This window comes from Nansenia antarctica (assembly GCF_963989245.1).
Source record: "Nansenia antarctica genome assembly, chromosome: 1".
NCBI classification, from domain to species: Eukaryota; Metazoa; Chordata; class Actinopteri; order Argentiniformes; family Microstomatidae; genus Nansenia; species Nansenia antarctica.
Genome location: NC_137674.1, coordinates 73,592,871 through 73,604,967, shown reverse-complemented (window position 1 = coordinate 73,604,967; position 12,097 = coordinate 73,592,871). Strand labels below are relative to the sequence as shown.

Sequence of the window (12,097 nt, the reverse complement as noted above, 5' to 3'; positions counted from 1 at the left end):
AAAGCAAAATGCCAACGCACCGTGGCCTCTCCGGCTGCCACCCCTCTCACCCCCCCTCCCTCCCCCCCCCCCTCACTGGGAGAGACGCTCTCATATCTCAGCCAGGGAGATTCTAATCAAGCCCCTAACACACCACAGGAAGGGAAACACACGCACACACGCACACGCACACACAAACACACACACACACACACACACACACACACACACACAGTAGAAATAGGAAACAGACACACGCTGAGAAACAGAGACACTGGTGCAGGCAGTCTTGGGTAAATTAAGTGCTAGGACTTTCTACAGGAGTTCCAGAGACGCCTCTGCATATCAATGCCTCCCTCTCTCTCTCTCTCTCTCTCTCTCTCTCTCTCTCTCTCTCTCTCTCTCTCTCTGTTTAACCAACTTGCCCTAACCCTGCCCCCCCCCAGCCTCTGGCCTCCCCACCCCCCGGCCTCCCCACCCCCCGGCCTCCCCACCCCCTGGACCCCCCACCCCCCGCACCTCCTGGCCCCCCACCCCCTGGCCCTCCCTCCCCCTGCCCCCCCCCCCCCCCCCAGCCCCAGCCCCCGGCCCTCCCTGTGTGCTTACGCAAGCGGGGGCCTCTAGGTCACTGAGCAGGACCAGGGGGCAGCACGGCAGTGCCAGCGCTCGGGAAGTAATTGAATTGACAGCAGTGAGGGAGGAGGGGAGGAGAGGGGGGAGAGGGTGAGAGGGGGTGAGAGAGAGAGAGAGAGAGAGAGAGAGAGAGGGGGGGGGGGGTGAAAGGGGCGTTGAAATCTTACTCAAATGTTGGCTTGGCTCTACCCCTCCCCCTCCCCCTCCCTTCCCCTCCCTCACTGGTGATTAGGGGCAAAACCAGAGGGCCAGACAGAGCCGCCTTTGTTTGGACTACTGAGGGACGTTTTGAGTGTGTGTGTGTGTGTGTGTGTGTGCGTGCGTGCTTGACCCTGTCCTTTGTGACACTGCTGTGGGTCGTTGTGACTGCAGAGTGAAATGCTTGCTGGACCGGCACAGGGTAAACAGGAAAGATGCTCTGAAACCCCTCTCCTAACCCCCCCCCCCCCCTCCCGGACCACCTCCCCCCAGCGCCCTCTTGCCCCACTCTTGGGCTAGATGGCCTGGAGCTGTCAGAGGCGCCAGGAGACCGCCCCCCCTCCCCTCCGACACGACCCCCGCCATCCCAGCCTGACCCCTCACCCACACAGACAGAGAGGGAGAGGGACAGGCCCTCGCTTCCAGAGCTGCACCCAGCCACTACATCACCCCCGGGATAAACTGAGCAAGAGTGACATACTGTGAGAGAGGTTGCGTGTGTGTGTGTGTGTGTGTCTGTGTGTCTTCCAACCTGTCCCATAATAGCCTCTCTTTATCGATTTCTCTCTTTCTCTGTCTCTGTCTCTCTCCTTTGAGATGACCTGAGGTAGGGTGATGACAGGGCAGTGAAAGGGTGACATCACTGCACTTCAGCCCCCGCCCCCCCCCCCTAACCCTTGACCCTTGACCTTGAGGCTCTGGGCTAATGCACTGGGGGTCTACCGGGCAGGAGGGGGGGTGGGGGCAAGGTCAGGGGGCGCGATGACAGGGGGGGGGGGACCAACAATGGCTTGGACGCTCCCACAGATAAAAGCAAACTGACCCTACTTTCTCTCTCTCAACAACTGTTACAGAGTATTACAGAGTGTTGCAGAGTGTTACAGAGTGTTGCAGAGTGTTGCAGAGTGTTACAGAGTGTTGCAGAGTGTTGCAGAGTGCTGCGGAGAGCGTTCTCCATGTCCATACTGTGCTGCGGCTCTCCTCCATTAGCCCACAGCTGAGATAAGACGGCTTAAGAGTGAAGGCCGTAATCCATAATCCACTCCTTATCAAAGCTAGCAGCTCACACACACACACACACACACACACACACACACACACACACACACAGACACACTCTCTGGGTCCAGCAGAGCGAGGGGGCAGAGGGGCAGGGGGCTTGGGGATGCACTTGACTGCAGGGTGGTCGGGGAGGGGGGGTGGTCGGGGTTGTTAGGCGGAACCATGGGGAACGAGGCAGGGGGGTGAGGGAGGGAAGGGGGTGGGGGTGAGGGGGATAGGCGGCAGGCTCAGGGATGGAGGGGGCTGGGGGGTTAGAGGGCCACAGATGTTGGCTGCCGTTGAGGCTGTCACCTCGGTGGCCCGATGGCAGCTGGCATTGTTTAACACGCTGAGGGAGGAGGGGGGGAGGCGGGGGGAGGAGGACAGAGGCGTTTGTGGAGCCGCCAGCGATGTCACATGTACATATGTCACATGCGTTCTGCCACGCCATGGGCCAGAAAATCTGCTTATCCCTCGAGTGCCTTGGTGTGTGTGTGTGTGTGTGTGTGTGTGTGTGTGTGCGTACTGTGTCTTTGTACTGGACGACCCTCTAGAGAAGAGATGATTAAACGTTGTTTTGACTGAGCTGGTGAGTCGTGAGAAAGAAGGAATTATAGAGGTATAAATACACACACACACAGGACTGCGAGTGGAGAGATGAGGTGTGTGTGTGTGTGTGTGTGTGTGTGTGTGTGTGTGTGTGTGTGTGTGCGTGTGTGGTGGTCGTCTCACCTGGCGTCCTTCGCTCCTCCACAGACCGTTGCTGGTCTTGGTGGGGGCGATGGTGACCACGGGCGGGGTGCTTGGCACGCTGTGGCCCCCCGGCTGCACCAGCACGGGCCCCGGGCCCAGGGGCCCCCTCTTGGGCGTGCTTACTGGGGAGCTGTGGTTGGTGGCGGGGGACGAGACCGGAGACGACTCGTTACTGATGGACGACCCGGCTACAAACAGAGAGAGAGAGAGAGAGGAGAGAAAAACATGATGATGACCCGTTTTTTAAGCGAAAGGTAGCCTGTTAGAGGCTAACGTAGCATAGCTGCCGTCGTTCAGCTAATGCTATGTTAGCAGTAGTAGTTCTTCTAGCGTCTAGCTAGCGTAGGCTAGCGATGCTACTGAGAAAAAAAAACATGATCATCATGACCTGTACATAGCTCCTTAGGCTAAGATAGCATAGCGGAAGGACGCTGGCTGTTGTTGCTTCAGGTGTACCCTGGGCACGTACACTTTACCAGGCTGCCCTCGAAAAGGCGATTCAGGACCCTGGCCGCTAAGACAAACAGACTGAAGAACAGCTTCTACCACAGGGCCGTCCAGGCCTGAACACAGCAAAGACCTAAGTTCTGGGCCCTGGACAGTCTGGACGGATTGTATGGCAGCTGCTGGACTGAAAAAATCAGGTGTAGTGCTGAGGCACAAACATGTACATTTCAAGCCTGCAAACTGTGACACTTTAAATAACGTGAAACAATATTGTGCAATATGACAACCCTAGTCGTCTATCTGTACAGTATAGTACAGTGGATTGTGTACATAGCCTTTATTTATGTAAACCAGCTCCTTCCCTTCTCGTGATTTTTTAAAAAGTGTTTTTTTTTCCCTTTCCTAACACCAGGGGAGCCACCCCTCCTAAATTTCGTTGTTTGGTACCTGTACTGTAGCAATGACATCCATTCATTCATTCATTCAGTAGCTGTGCTAGCGGCTAGCTAGCGTAGCCTAGCTGTGCTAACATGGTAGACGGCTCTGACACACAGACCCAGATGGACCCAGACCCCCCCGGGGGGCCGTTACATAGTGACAGTGATCAGGACCAGCAACCCTGTGAGAGTCACAAGGCTCTGGCACACAGCCAACACACACACACACACACATTAACACAGACACACGAACGCACGTATGCACACTCACACACACACACAAACACACACTCAGGTAAACACACGTGCACACACACACTCATGTAAACACGAACGCAGACGCACACTCATGTAAAAACACACATACGCACATGGACAGACAGACAGACAGACAGAGAGACAGACAGACACAGAGAGACAGACAGAGAGAGACAGACAGACAGACAGACGGACAGACAGAGAGAGAGAGAGACAGACAGACAGAGAGACAAACAGAGAGACAGACTGAGACACAGACAGACAGAGCAGGCAGAGAGACAGTGATATGATGCGTTTTTGTGTGACTATATGCAAATTGTTGTGTGCCTATCAAATATTGCAATACTCATTGTTTAACCTTAAACATATTTTATGTGTGCCCACTCTCAGTAGTGAATAACATATTTAGGAGCAGGCACATACCATATCAAGTAACAGTGAGACCAGTTTAACTCTAAAGGACATAGGAGCCTTAGCCCAGTGGTCAGCAGCAAAGCAGAGCAGCATGAACACAGGATAGAGCCATGTATGGGAACTAATGTCAATATTGTAAGTTACGAGGTAAAGCTATTTCCCTCTCTGAGAACTGTATATAAGCTGTAACAAACATCAGTACTATGCTTGGCATCTCTATGCCACAGCCAGGCTCGGCACCAGCCATGTCGTAGCCATGCTTGAAGCTTGGATTTAACAGAGCATGCTGCCTTGGAAACATCTGTACATGGGAATGCAACCCAGATCTGCCTAATACAATGATTACGATTCAACCTTCTCTCTGAGTCATCAATATATAATTTCCGGCCACGTGACCAAGAAAGATCTCCTTTATATCAAATGGCGTCACGAACATCATTATTATAACAAATGGCTTCTAACGAACAGGATGCTAGATTCAGCGAAACAGGTAAGGCACAATGTAATTATTTGCTTAACCTGAATTGCTGTTCTAGAACGAATCTTAATTTTTTTCAAAAAGGAGATGTATTGATATTGGAAAGTACTAAATTAAAATAGTTTGAATAGAAGGCGCTGTATAGTCAAAGACGGTGTGACTGGTCAAAACACTGAGAGTTAGGATTTATTGAGATTCTGAACTTTGTAAGGAACAAAGCAGAAGTCTATTGTGTATTAAGTTAGGGACAAGACCTTAAATACGTGATTGAAAGCACAGCACTTTGAGGAAAACTAAGTTTGAAAAGATTTGGCCATAATATTTAAAAGACTCTAAGAGAAGTTTCAATCAACATAATTGATTACTAAAACCGCATGTCTATTAACATCATGGGAAGCAAACTACTATGTATGGCATGCAGAATGTTATCATTAAGAATGAAATGAATAACAACCATATTTCTGAACCAAGCTTCACAACAGGGCGAGAGTGTTAAAACTCTGACCCTAGGCTATTAATAGAACGGAGACTGCTCCTGTAACCAAACACACACACACACACACACACACACACACACACATCGAGCTACAACATACAACAAATAGACAAATTTGTCTCATATTGAAATGATCATGCAAATCTGTGTTGATTCAGCAGACATATAACATTTTGATTGATTTAGTGAACAGAGAAATACGCATTAAGACTCTAAGACTGTGAAACATCAAAGGAGGACATTTCTGATGGAGAAAACACAATTCAGCAAGAAAGACCTGGAATGTATTCTGACAATGCCTGTCAATTCTATTTCCTGACAGAATCAAGGAAATCAAGAGACATTGAGCGAAGGACTAAGAGACCGAGATGCTGTTAAGATCGGGTCTAAGTTAACCATTGCAGAAGTGGGGAGAGAATGTTGCAGATGCTGAAGGAAGCTATTGCCGGATGAAACAAGAGAAATGAGACAAACTAATGACATTTCAATGTGACAAACAATGGAAATGTTAATTCTTATGATTTAAGACAGAGACATGATGATGACAAGAGAGACTTACACATACTTTTATGTAGTCGTAATTGTTCAATTGTACTGACGCACACAACTAACAGTGTCATCAGCAGTAAACAGCTGAATTCAACAGCACGGACTTACAAACTTTCTTCTAGGAATTCTAAGGGACGGGAACAACAGTCCAGATAACCCAATTAACAGACTAATGCTTAACATCTGTATTTTTGTTTCCAACTGTTTCTGAGCAGGTTAATTCCACAATCCATTGATGGAAAGCCTAAGATTTTATAGACTTAAGTCAAGAAAAGGAGGGGTGTAGTGTAATGATAATGCTAAAATTGTCTTAAGTTAATAAAACCTATTAACGCTGTGAACAGAGGCAAGAACACGTGCAAGACTGATGACCATCAAAGAATCAAATAGCACTCCTTGTTACCAGAAACACAAGGCCGTTCCTTTGATTGAAGATCTACTTCCAGACATTGTTATATTGACATATAATGTACTTTGTATGATGGAACCGATGCCTAATGTATTTCTGATGTGGCCATTCATTGACTTTGTTAAGAACTCCACATGTTTTTCAATAGAAATAATTTACCAGTCAAATTAATCTTACATCATGGGAAAAAAAAAGAGTGAGCTGATATGATGCGTTTTTGTGTGACTATATGCAAATTGTTGTGTGCCTATCAAATATTGCAATACTCATTGTTTAACCTTAAACATATTTTATGTGTGCCCACTCTCAGTAGTGAACAACATATTTAGGAGCAGGCACATACCATATCAAGTAACAGTGAGACCAGTTTAACTCTAAAGGACATAGGAGCCTTAGCCCAGTGGTCAGCAGCAAAGCAGAGCAGCATGAACACAGGATAGAGCCATGTATGGGAACTAATGTCAATATTGTAAGTTACGAGGTAAAGCTATTTCCCTCTCTGAGAACTGTATATAAGCTGTAACAAACATCAGTACTATGCTTGGCATCTCTATGCCACAGCCAGGCTCGGCACCAGCCATGTCGTAGCCATGCTTGAAGCTTGGATTTAACAGAGCATGCTGCCTTGGAAACATCTGTACATGGGAATGCAACCCAGATCTGCCTAATACAATGATTACGATTCAACCTTCTCTCTGAGTCATCAATATATAATTTCCGGCCACGTGACCAAGAAAGATCTCCTTTATATCAAATGGCGTCACGAACATCATTATTATCAGACAGAGAGACACACAGAGCAGGCAGGCAGACAGACAGACAGACAGACAGAGAGAGAAAGAGAGAGACAGACAGACAGACAGAGAGAGACAGAGACACAGACAGACAAAGCAGGCAGAGAGACAGACAGACAGACACAGGGCTCTACAGTGCGACCATTTCACTCGCATTTGCGACTAAAAATACATCTGTGCGACTAGAGAAATAAATTCACGAGCACACGTGCGAGTACCGTTTTTTTTTTTTTTTTTTATTCTAAAAATAAATCTGCGCGAACCGTGTGGCCACATTTTAAGCCGTCAGCCAGCCCGCTACGACCACGGGAAGTCATGTTAAAAGTGAAGTTACTTCTGTTAAACTGGCGCTAAGCTAACATCGCTAATCGCTAACTCCCTCCTGGGCCTTAAAGAGACAAGCGCCCTTTTCTCATCTCAAGCTTCATTAGCTTCATTAGCTCACCACATCTACAGATTTGGTCCCACACACTCCAGATTTTTACAACCAGGGTTAACTACCCAGGGTAGAAAGTAGAAATCTCTCAGACCTTCAGAACCCATTGAAAGTAGTGGAGGTACTCCAGAAGTCCAAATGCATCTCTAATCCTAGGAAACCCTAGGAAGCAAGTTGCCTAATGGCATGAAAATGCAACATGTTGTACTTGAGTGTGGCAGTGAGGTGGGACCCCCGGGGATGGTGGTGTGCTAACAGCTAGCCGCCGCAGAGGCACCGTGCTGGGCTGGCCACCTCCACATGTCACCACCCCGGGCAGCATGGGGCTGGGGACTGGTCATCTGGATGTGGGGTAGTTTAATACCCCTAGATGTGGAGTTGTCTGGCCACCGTGTGTGACTGATGTAGCCTGACCCAGCAGCAGGGAGGTGGGCAGCATGGAGACAGACCTCTGCATGGCCTGGCTGGGCTGCTAGCTGACAGACCTAGCCCTAAAGCCTGGCTGGGCTGCTAGCTGCTAGCTGACAGGCATGACATGGATGAATGAATGAACATGCTGCTAACCAGGAGAACTTGACACAGCTAGTTACCATAATACAATGCCATCAACTCTGCGTCTAGTAGGGCTGTAGGCATGGGCCAATGTGTGATTTTGGTGCAAAAATTGCAAAATCACTAATAAAAATGTGTTATAATTACATTTTTCACTGTGCTCCTAAATTTCTTTGTGTGCCCCTAACATTTTTCATTTAGGAGCACATGTGCTCCTAGTGAAAAAGGTTAGCGTAGAGCCCTGAGACACACAGAGCAGACAGATAGACAGACGGACAGACAGAGCAGGCAGACAGACAGAGATACAGACAGACAGACAGACAGAGAGAGAGACAGACAGACAGACAGAGAGACAGACAGACACAGAGAGACAGACAGAAAGACAGACAGACAGACAGACAGATAGAGAGGAAGATGGAGATTCTAGTCCAGTGAGCTGCTGTTCAGAACCCCTCCAGGGACAATGTAGAGCACGGGGTCACGGTCTGGTCACATGCCTTCCCCTCTCCTCTCATCTCTCTCACAGTTACATGGTCACACACACACAGACACAGACACACAGACACAGACACACACACACACACGTCCCACCTACGACATACTCTCTCTCCTCCCTCTCTGTCCTCTTTCCCTCCCTTCTCTTTCATTCTATGTTCCTCTCTCCCTCTCTCTGTAACCTGAGTGTTGTCTCTGTGCCCTCCCTTTGCCCTCTCTCTCCTCCTCCCCTCCCCTCCTCCCCTCCCCTCCTCCCCTCCCCCCCTCTCAGCAGGACAGCAGCATCTGCCCAAGACAGTCAAACTGGGTCACAGCCCTCTCAATGGGGCATAGCTCTCTACTACTGCTGCAGCAGCAGCAGTGTGTGTGTGTGTGTGTGTGTGTGTGTTTAACGATGTGTCACGTGTGTGTTTGTGTGTGTGAGTGTGTGTGTTTGACTACATGTATGTGTACCTGTACATTTGAGTGTCTGTGTGTCTGTGTGTATACATACATGCGTAAAAGCGCAAAAGGCACAACAGCAGCTTCTAACCACAGATTGGCTTCAGATCTACGTATGTCCTTCCGGATCAATCAGCAACAACAACAACAACAACAACATTGACCGACCCCCCCCACACTCCTTCCCTCAGCGGTAGCCATCGGCAACAGCCCGGCGAGAGAGTCGGAGTAGAGAGGTCACGTGATCAAACCCCCCCCGTTCGACACGCCGACATCAGTCACACGCGCGGTTTCCGTAGCAACAGACGTTTAACGCGGCAAAAAAGGACGTGGCTACGCTAGGAGCGGCGGAAGGGGCTAGACCGCTGATTGGTCATCCTAACGGAACCGACTGAAGGAGGAGGAAAAACAAAAGAAGAAAGAAAGACAAGAAAGACAAGAAAAGAAAAGAAAATCGCCGATTATGACGAATGACGAGGGGAGGGTTTATGGGAAACGAACGCGTGGGAGTGGGGTGGATGAAGCACAAAGGAGAGAAACAAGAGAGAACGGAGGGAGAGGAAAATGGAGAGAAGAGAGGAAAATAGAGAGAGAGAGAGAGAGAGAGAGAGAGATGTGATGACGCGTCGCGTGTCAGGTGAGGTGAGAACCACAGAAGTGGCAGAGGGGGAGGGGGGAAGACAAGCAAGTGAGAACAAGGCGATGAGGCGATGTGTGTGTGTGTGTGAGGTGAGGGAGGCGGAAAGTGTATCTTGTCTGCACAACAGCAATTAGTGGCCTAATCCCTCCACCCCACCCCCCTCCCCCCTCACCTCCCAGAGCCATTACTCTCCCCTGCCAGACCAGAGCAATCAATAGCAGCCCACTCAGGAGCAGCACTTACTTCAGCTCCCGTGTCACAGCCTATTCAGTCAACACACACACACACACACACACAGACATGACCGCAAGGGACAGAGAGAGAGAGAGGGGGAGGGGGGAGGGAGAGAGAGAGAGAGTGAGTGAGAGGGAGAGAGAGAGGGGGGAGGGAGGGAGAGATAAGAAATGATCATAGCCACCCAGACCTGCTGGAGCTCCAAGCAATAGACCTCTACCTCATCTGTATCTCACCCTCCCCTCCTCTCTGTCTGTGTCTGTGTGTGTGTGTGTGTGTGTGTGTGTGTGTGTGTGTGTCTGTGTGTGTGTGTGTGTGTGTGTGTGTCTGTCTGTGTCTGTGTGTGTGTGTGTGTGTCTGTGTGTGTGTGTGAGGCAGAACTGTAGCCCACACAGAATAATTGAGAGAGATAGAGAGAGGGAGAGAGTTAGTGAGAGAGAGAGAGAGAGTGAGAGGGAGAGAGAGAGAGAGAGAGAGAGAGACGGAGAGAGAGACGGAGAGAGCAGGAGGCGAGGCAGGTGAGTGGGAGGAGGGGGAGTGAGATCAGCATTCCTTCCTTTCATTCCTCCCTTCTTCTCTTCTCCTCTCCCTTCCATCTCTCCTTCACCCCCTCACAACGAGACACCATCCCCACACGACCCCAGCCTCCAGACTGATCTGCTATTCACTCCCCCCCCCGCTCCCTTCTTTCTTTCTTTCCCTCCTTCATCCCTCCCTCTCTCCTCCACAACCCTCCTCCCTCTCTTTTCTTCAAACGCACCGCCGTCTCAGCAGAGATCTGGCAGGGGGGGGCACATACATTTTTCATACACACATTTACAACAGTTACAGCCAGTTACGGCCGAGGGAATTACCCCTGAAAGATCAACAGCCGGAGAGGGTGTGTGTGTGTGTGTGTGTGTGTGTGTGTGTGTGTGTGTTAGTGGGTATGTAGGGCTTTTCTATTGGGAGTTCTGTCTTCCCTTGAATTTTTGGAAACTCCTTTCCTCTATACAATCCTCTACCCTCCCTGCAAGACAGCCTATATATATATATATATATATATATATATATATATATATATATATATATATATCTCTCTCTCTCAAATCGGGGAGGATATTATATCGATATGTTGTGGAGGTTTTTGATATTCATCTCCTGTGTGGATGGCAACAGACACACATTTTGCGCCTTCCCAGAATCCCCCCCCCCCCCCCCCCGACCCCCTGGTCAGAAGGGGGTGTCGCAGGTGGGCTGGGCAGGAAGGGCTGTGGTGGCCTCTCCGACACGGCTGGTCCACTGCCCTCTACTGGTGAGACGACGCATACACACCAAGCTGTTGCTCCATGATCAGCCTCCAGCCTTTGTGTGTGTGTATGTGTGTGTGTGTGGGAGGGGAGAAAGGGGGGGGGGGGGGGTGGTGGGTGGGATTGGGACGACGACGACGCCTTTGTGTTTTTTGTGTGTGTGGTATGATTGAGTATGTGTGTGTGTGTGTGTGTCAGTTTGAGAGAGAGTGTTTGTGTGTGTGTGTGTGTGTGTGTGTGTGTGTATGTCAGTTTGAGAGAGAGTGTTTGTGTGTGTGTGTGTGTGTGTGTGTATGTCAGTTTGAGAGAGAGAGACTGTGTGTGTGTGTGTGTGTGTGTGTGTGTGTGTGTGTGTGGTATGATTGAGTATGTGTGTGTGTGTGTGTCAGTTTGAGAGAGAGAGGAGAGAGAGAGGAGAGAGAGAGAGAGAGAGTGTGTGTGGTATGATTGAGTATGTGTGTGTGTGTCTGTGTGTGTGTCAGTTTGAGAGAGAGAGAGAGAGAGAGGAGAGAGAGAGAGAGAGTGTGTGTGTGTCTGTGTGTGTGTGTCAGTTTGAGAGAGAGAGAGAGAGAGAGAGGAGAGAGAGAGAGAGAGTGTGTGTGTGTCTGTGTGTGTGTGTGTCAGTTTGAGAGAGAGAGAGAGAGAGAGGAGAGAGAGAGAGAGAGTGTGTGTGTGTCTGTGTGTGTGTGCGTGTATGTGTATGTATGTGTGAGAGAGAGAAAGAAAGAGAGAGAGAGAGAGCGTGTGTGTGTGTGTGTGTGCGTGAGAGAGAGAGACAGAGAGAGAACGAGCATGTCAGTGCTGTCTCTGGCCCTGCCTGTGTGTGATTAATGTGGAGCTCCTCTCCTCCATTACCACAGCCTCTCTCTCCCCGAGCCCCTCCACGCATGACCGCCCATGCTGGCCCACGCTGGGGGGCAGGACAGACCACGCCCCCTACCCTCCCTCCACACACACACACACACCAAAAACCTTGCCCCAACACCTTATAGCTCAGCCTCTGACCCCATCACACACAGATAAAGACAGCTGTCTCTTATCACAAGGGACACACACAAGGGACACACACACATACACACACACACATACACACATACACACATACACACATATACACACACACA

The 12,097-nt window shown here is 49.7% G+C and overlaps 1 protein-coding gene across 1 annotated transcript in view; it reads right to left on the bottom strand.

The window, feature by feature from the left end:
- Positions 1-12,097, bottom strand: part of gse1b (Gse1 coiled-coil protein b) — a gene marked incomplete at both ends in the record, with an annotated part of 39,678 nt that overhangs the window by 17,480 nt on the left and 10,101 nt on the right. Inside the window, 1 exon segment of the mRNA XM_080537340.1 lies at positions 2,584-2,792. Coding sequence (XP_080393466.1) covers positions 2,584-2,792 — 209 coding nt within the window.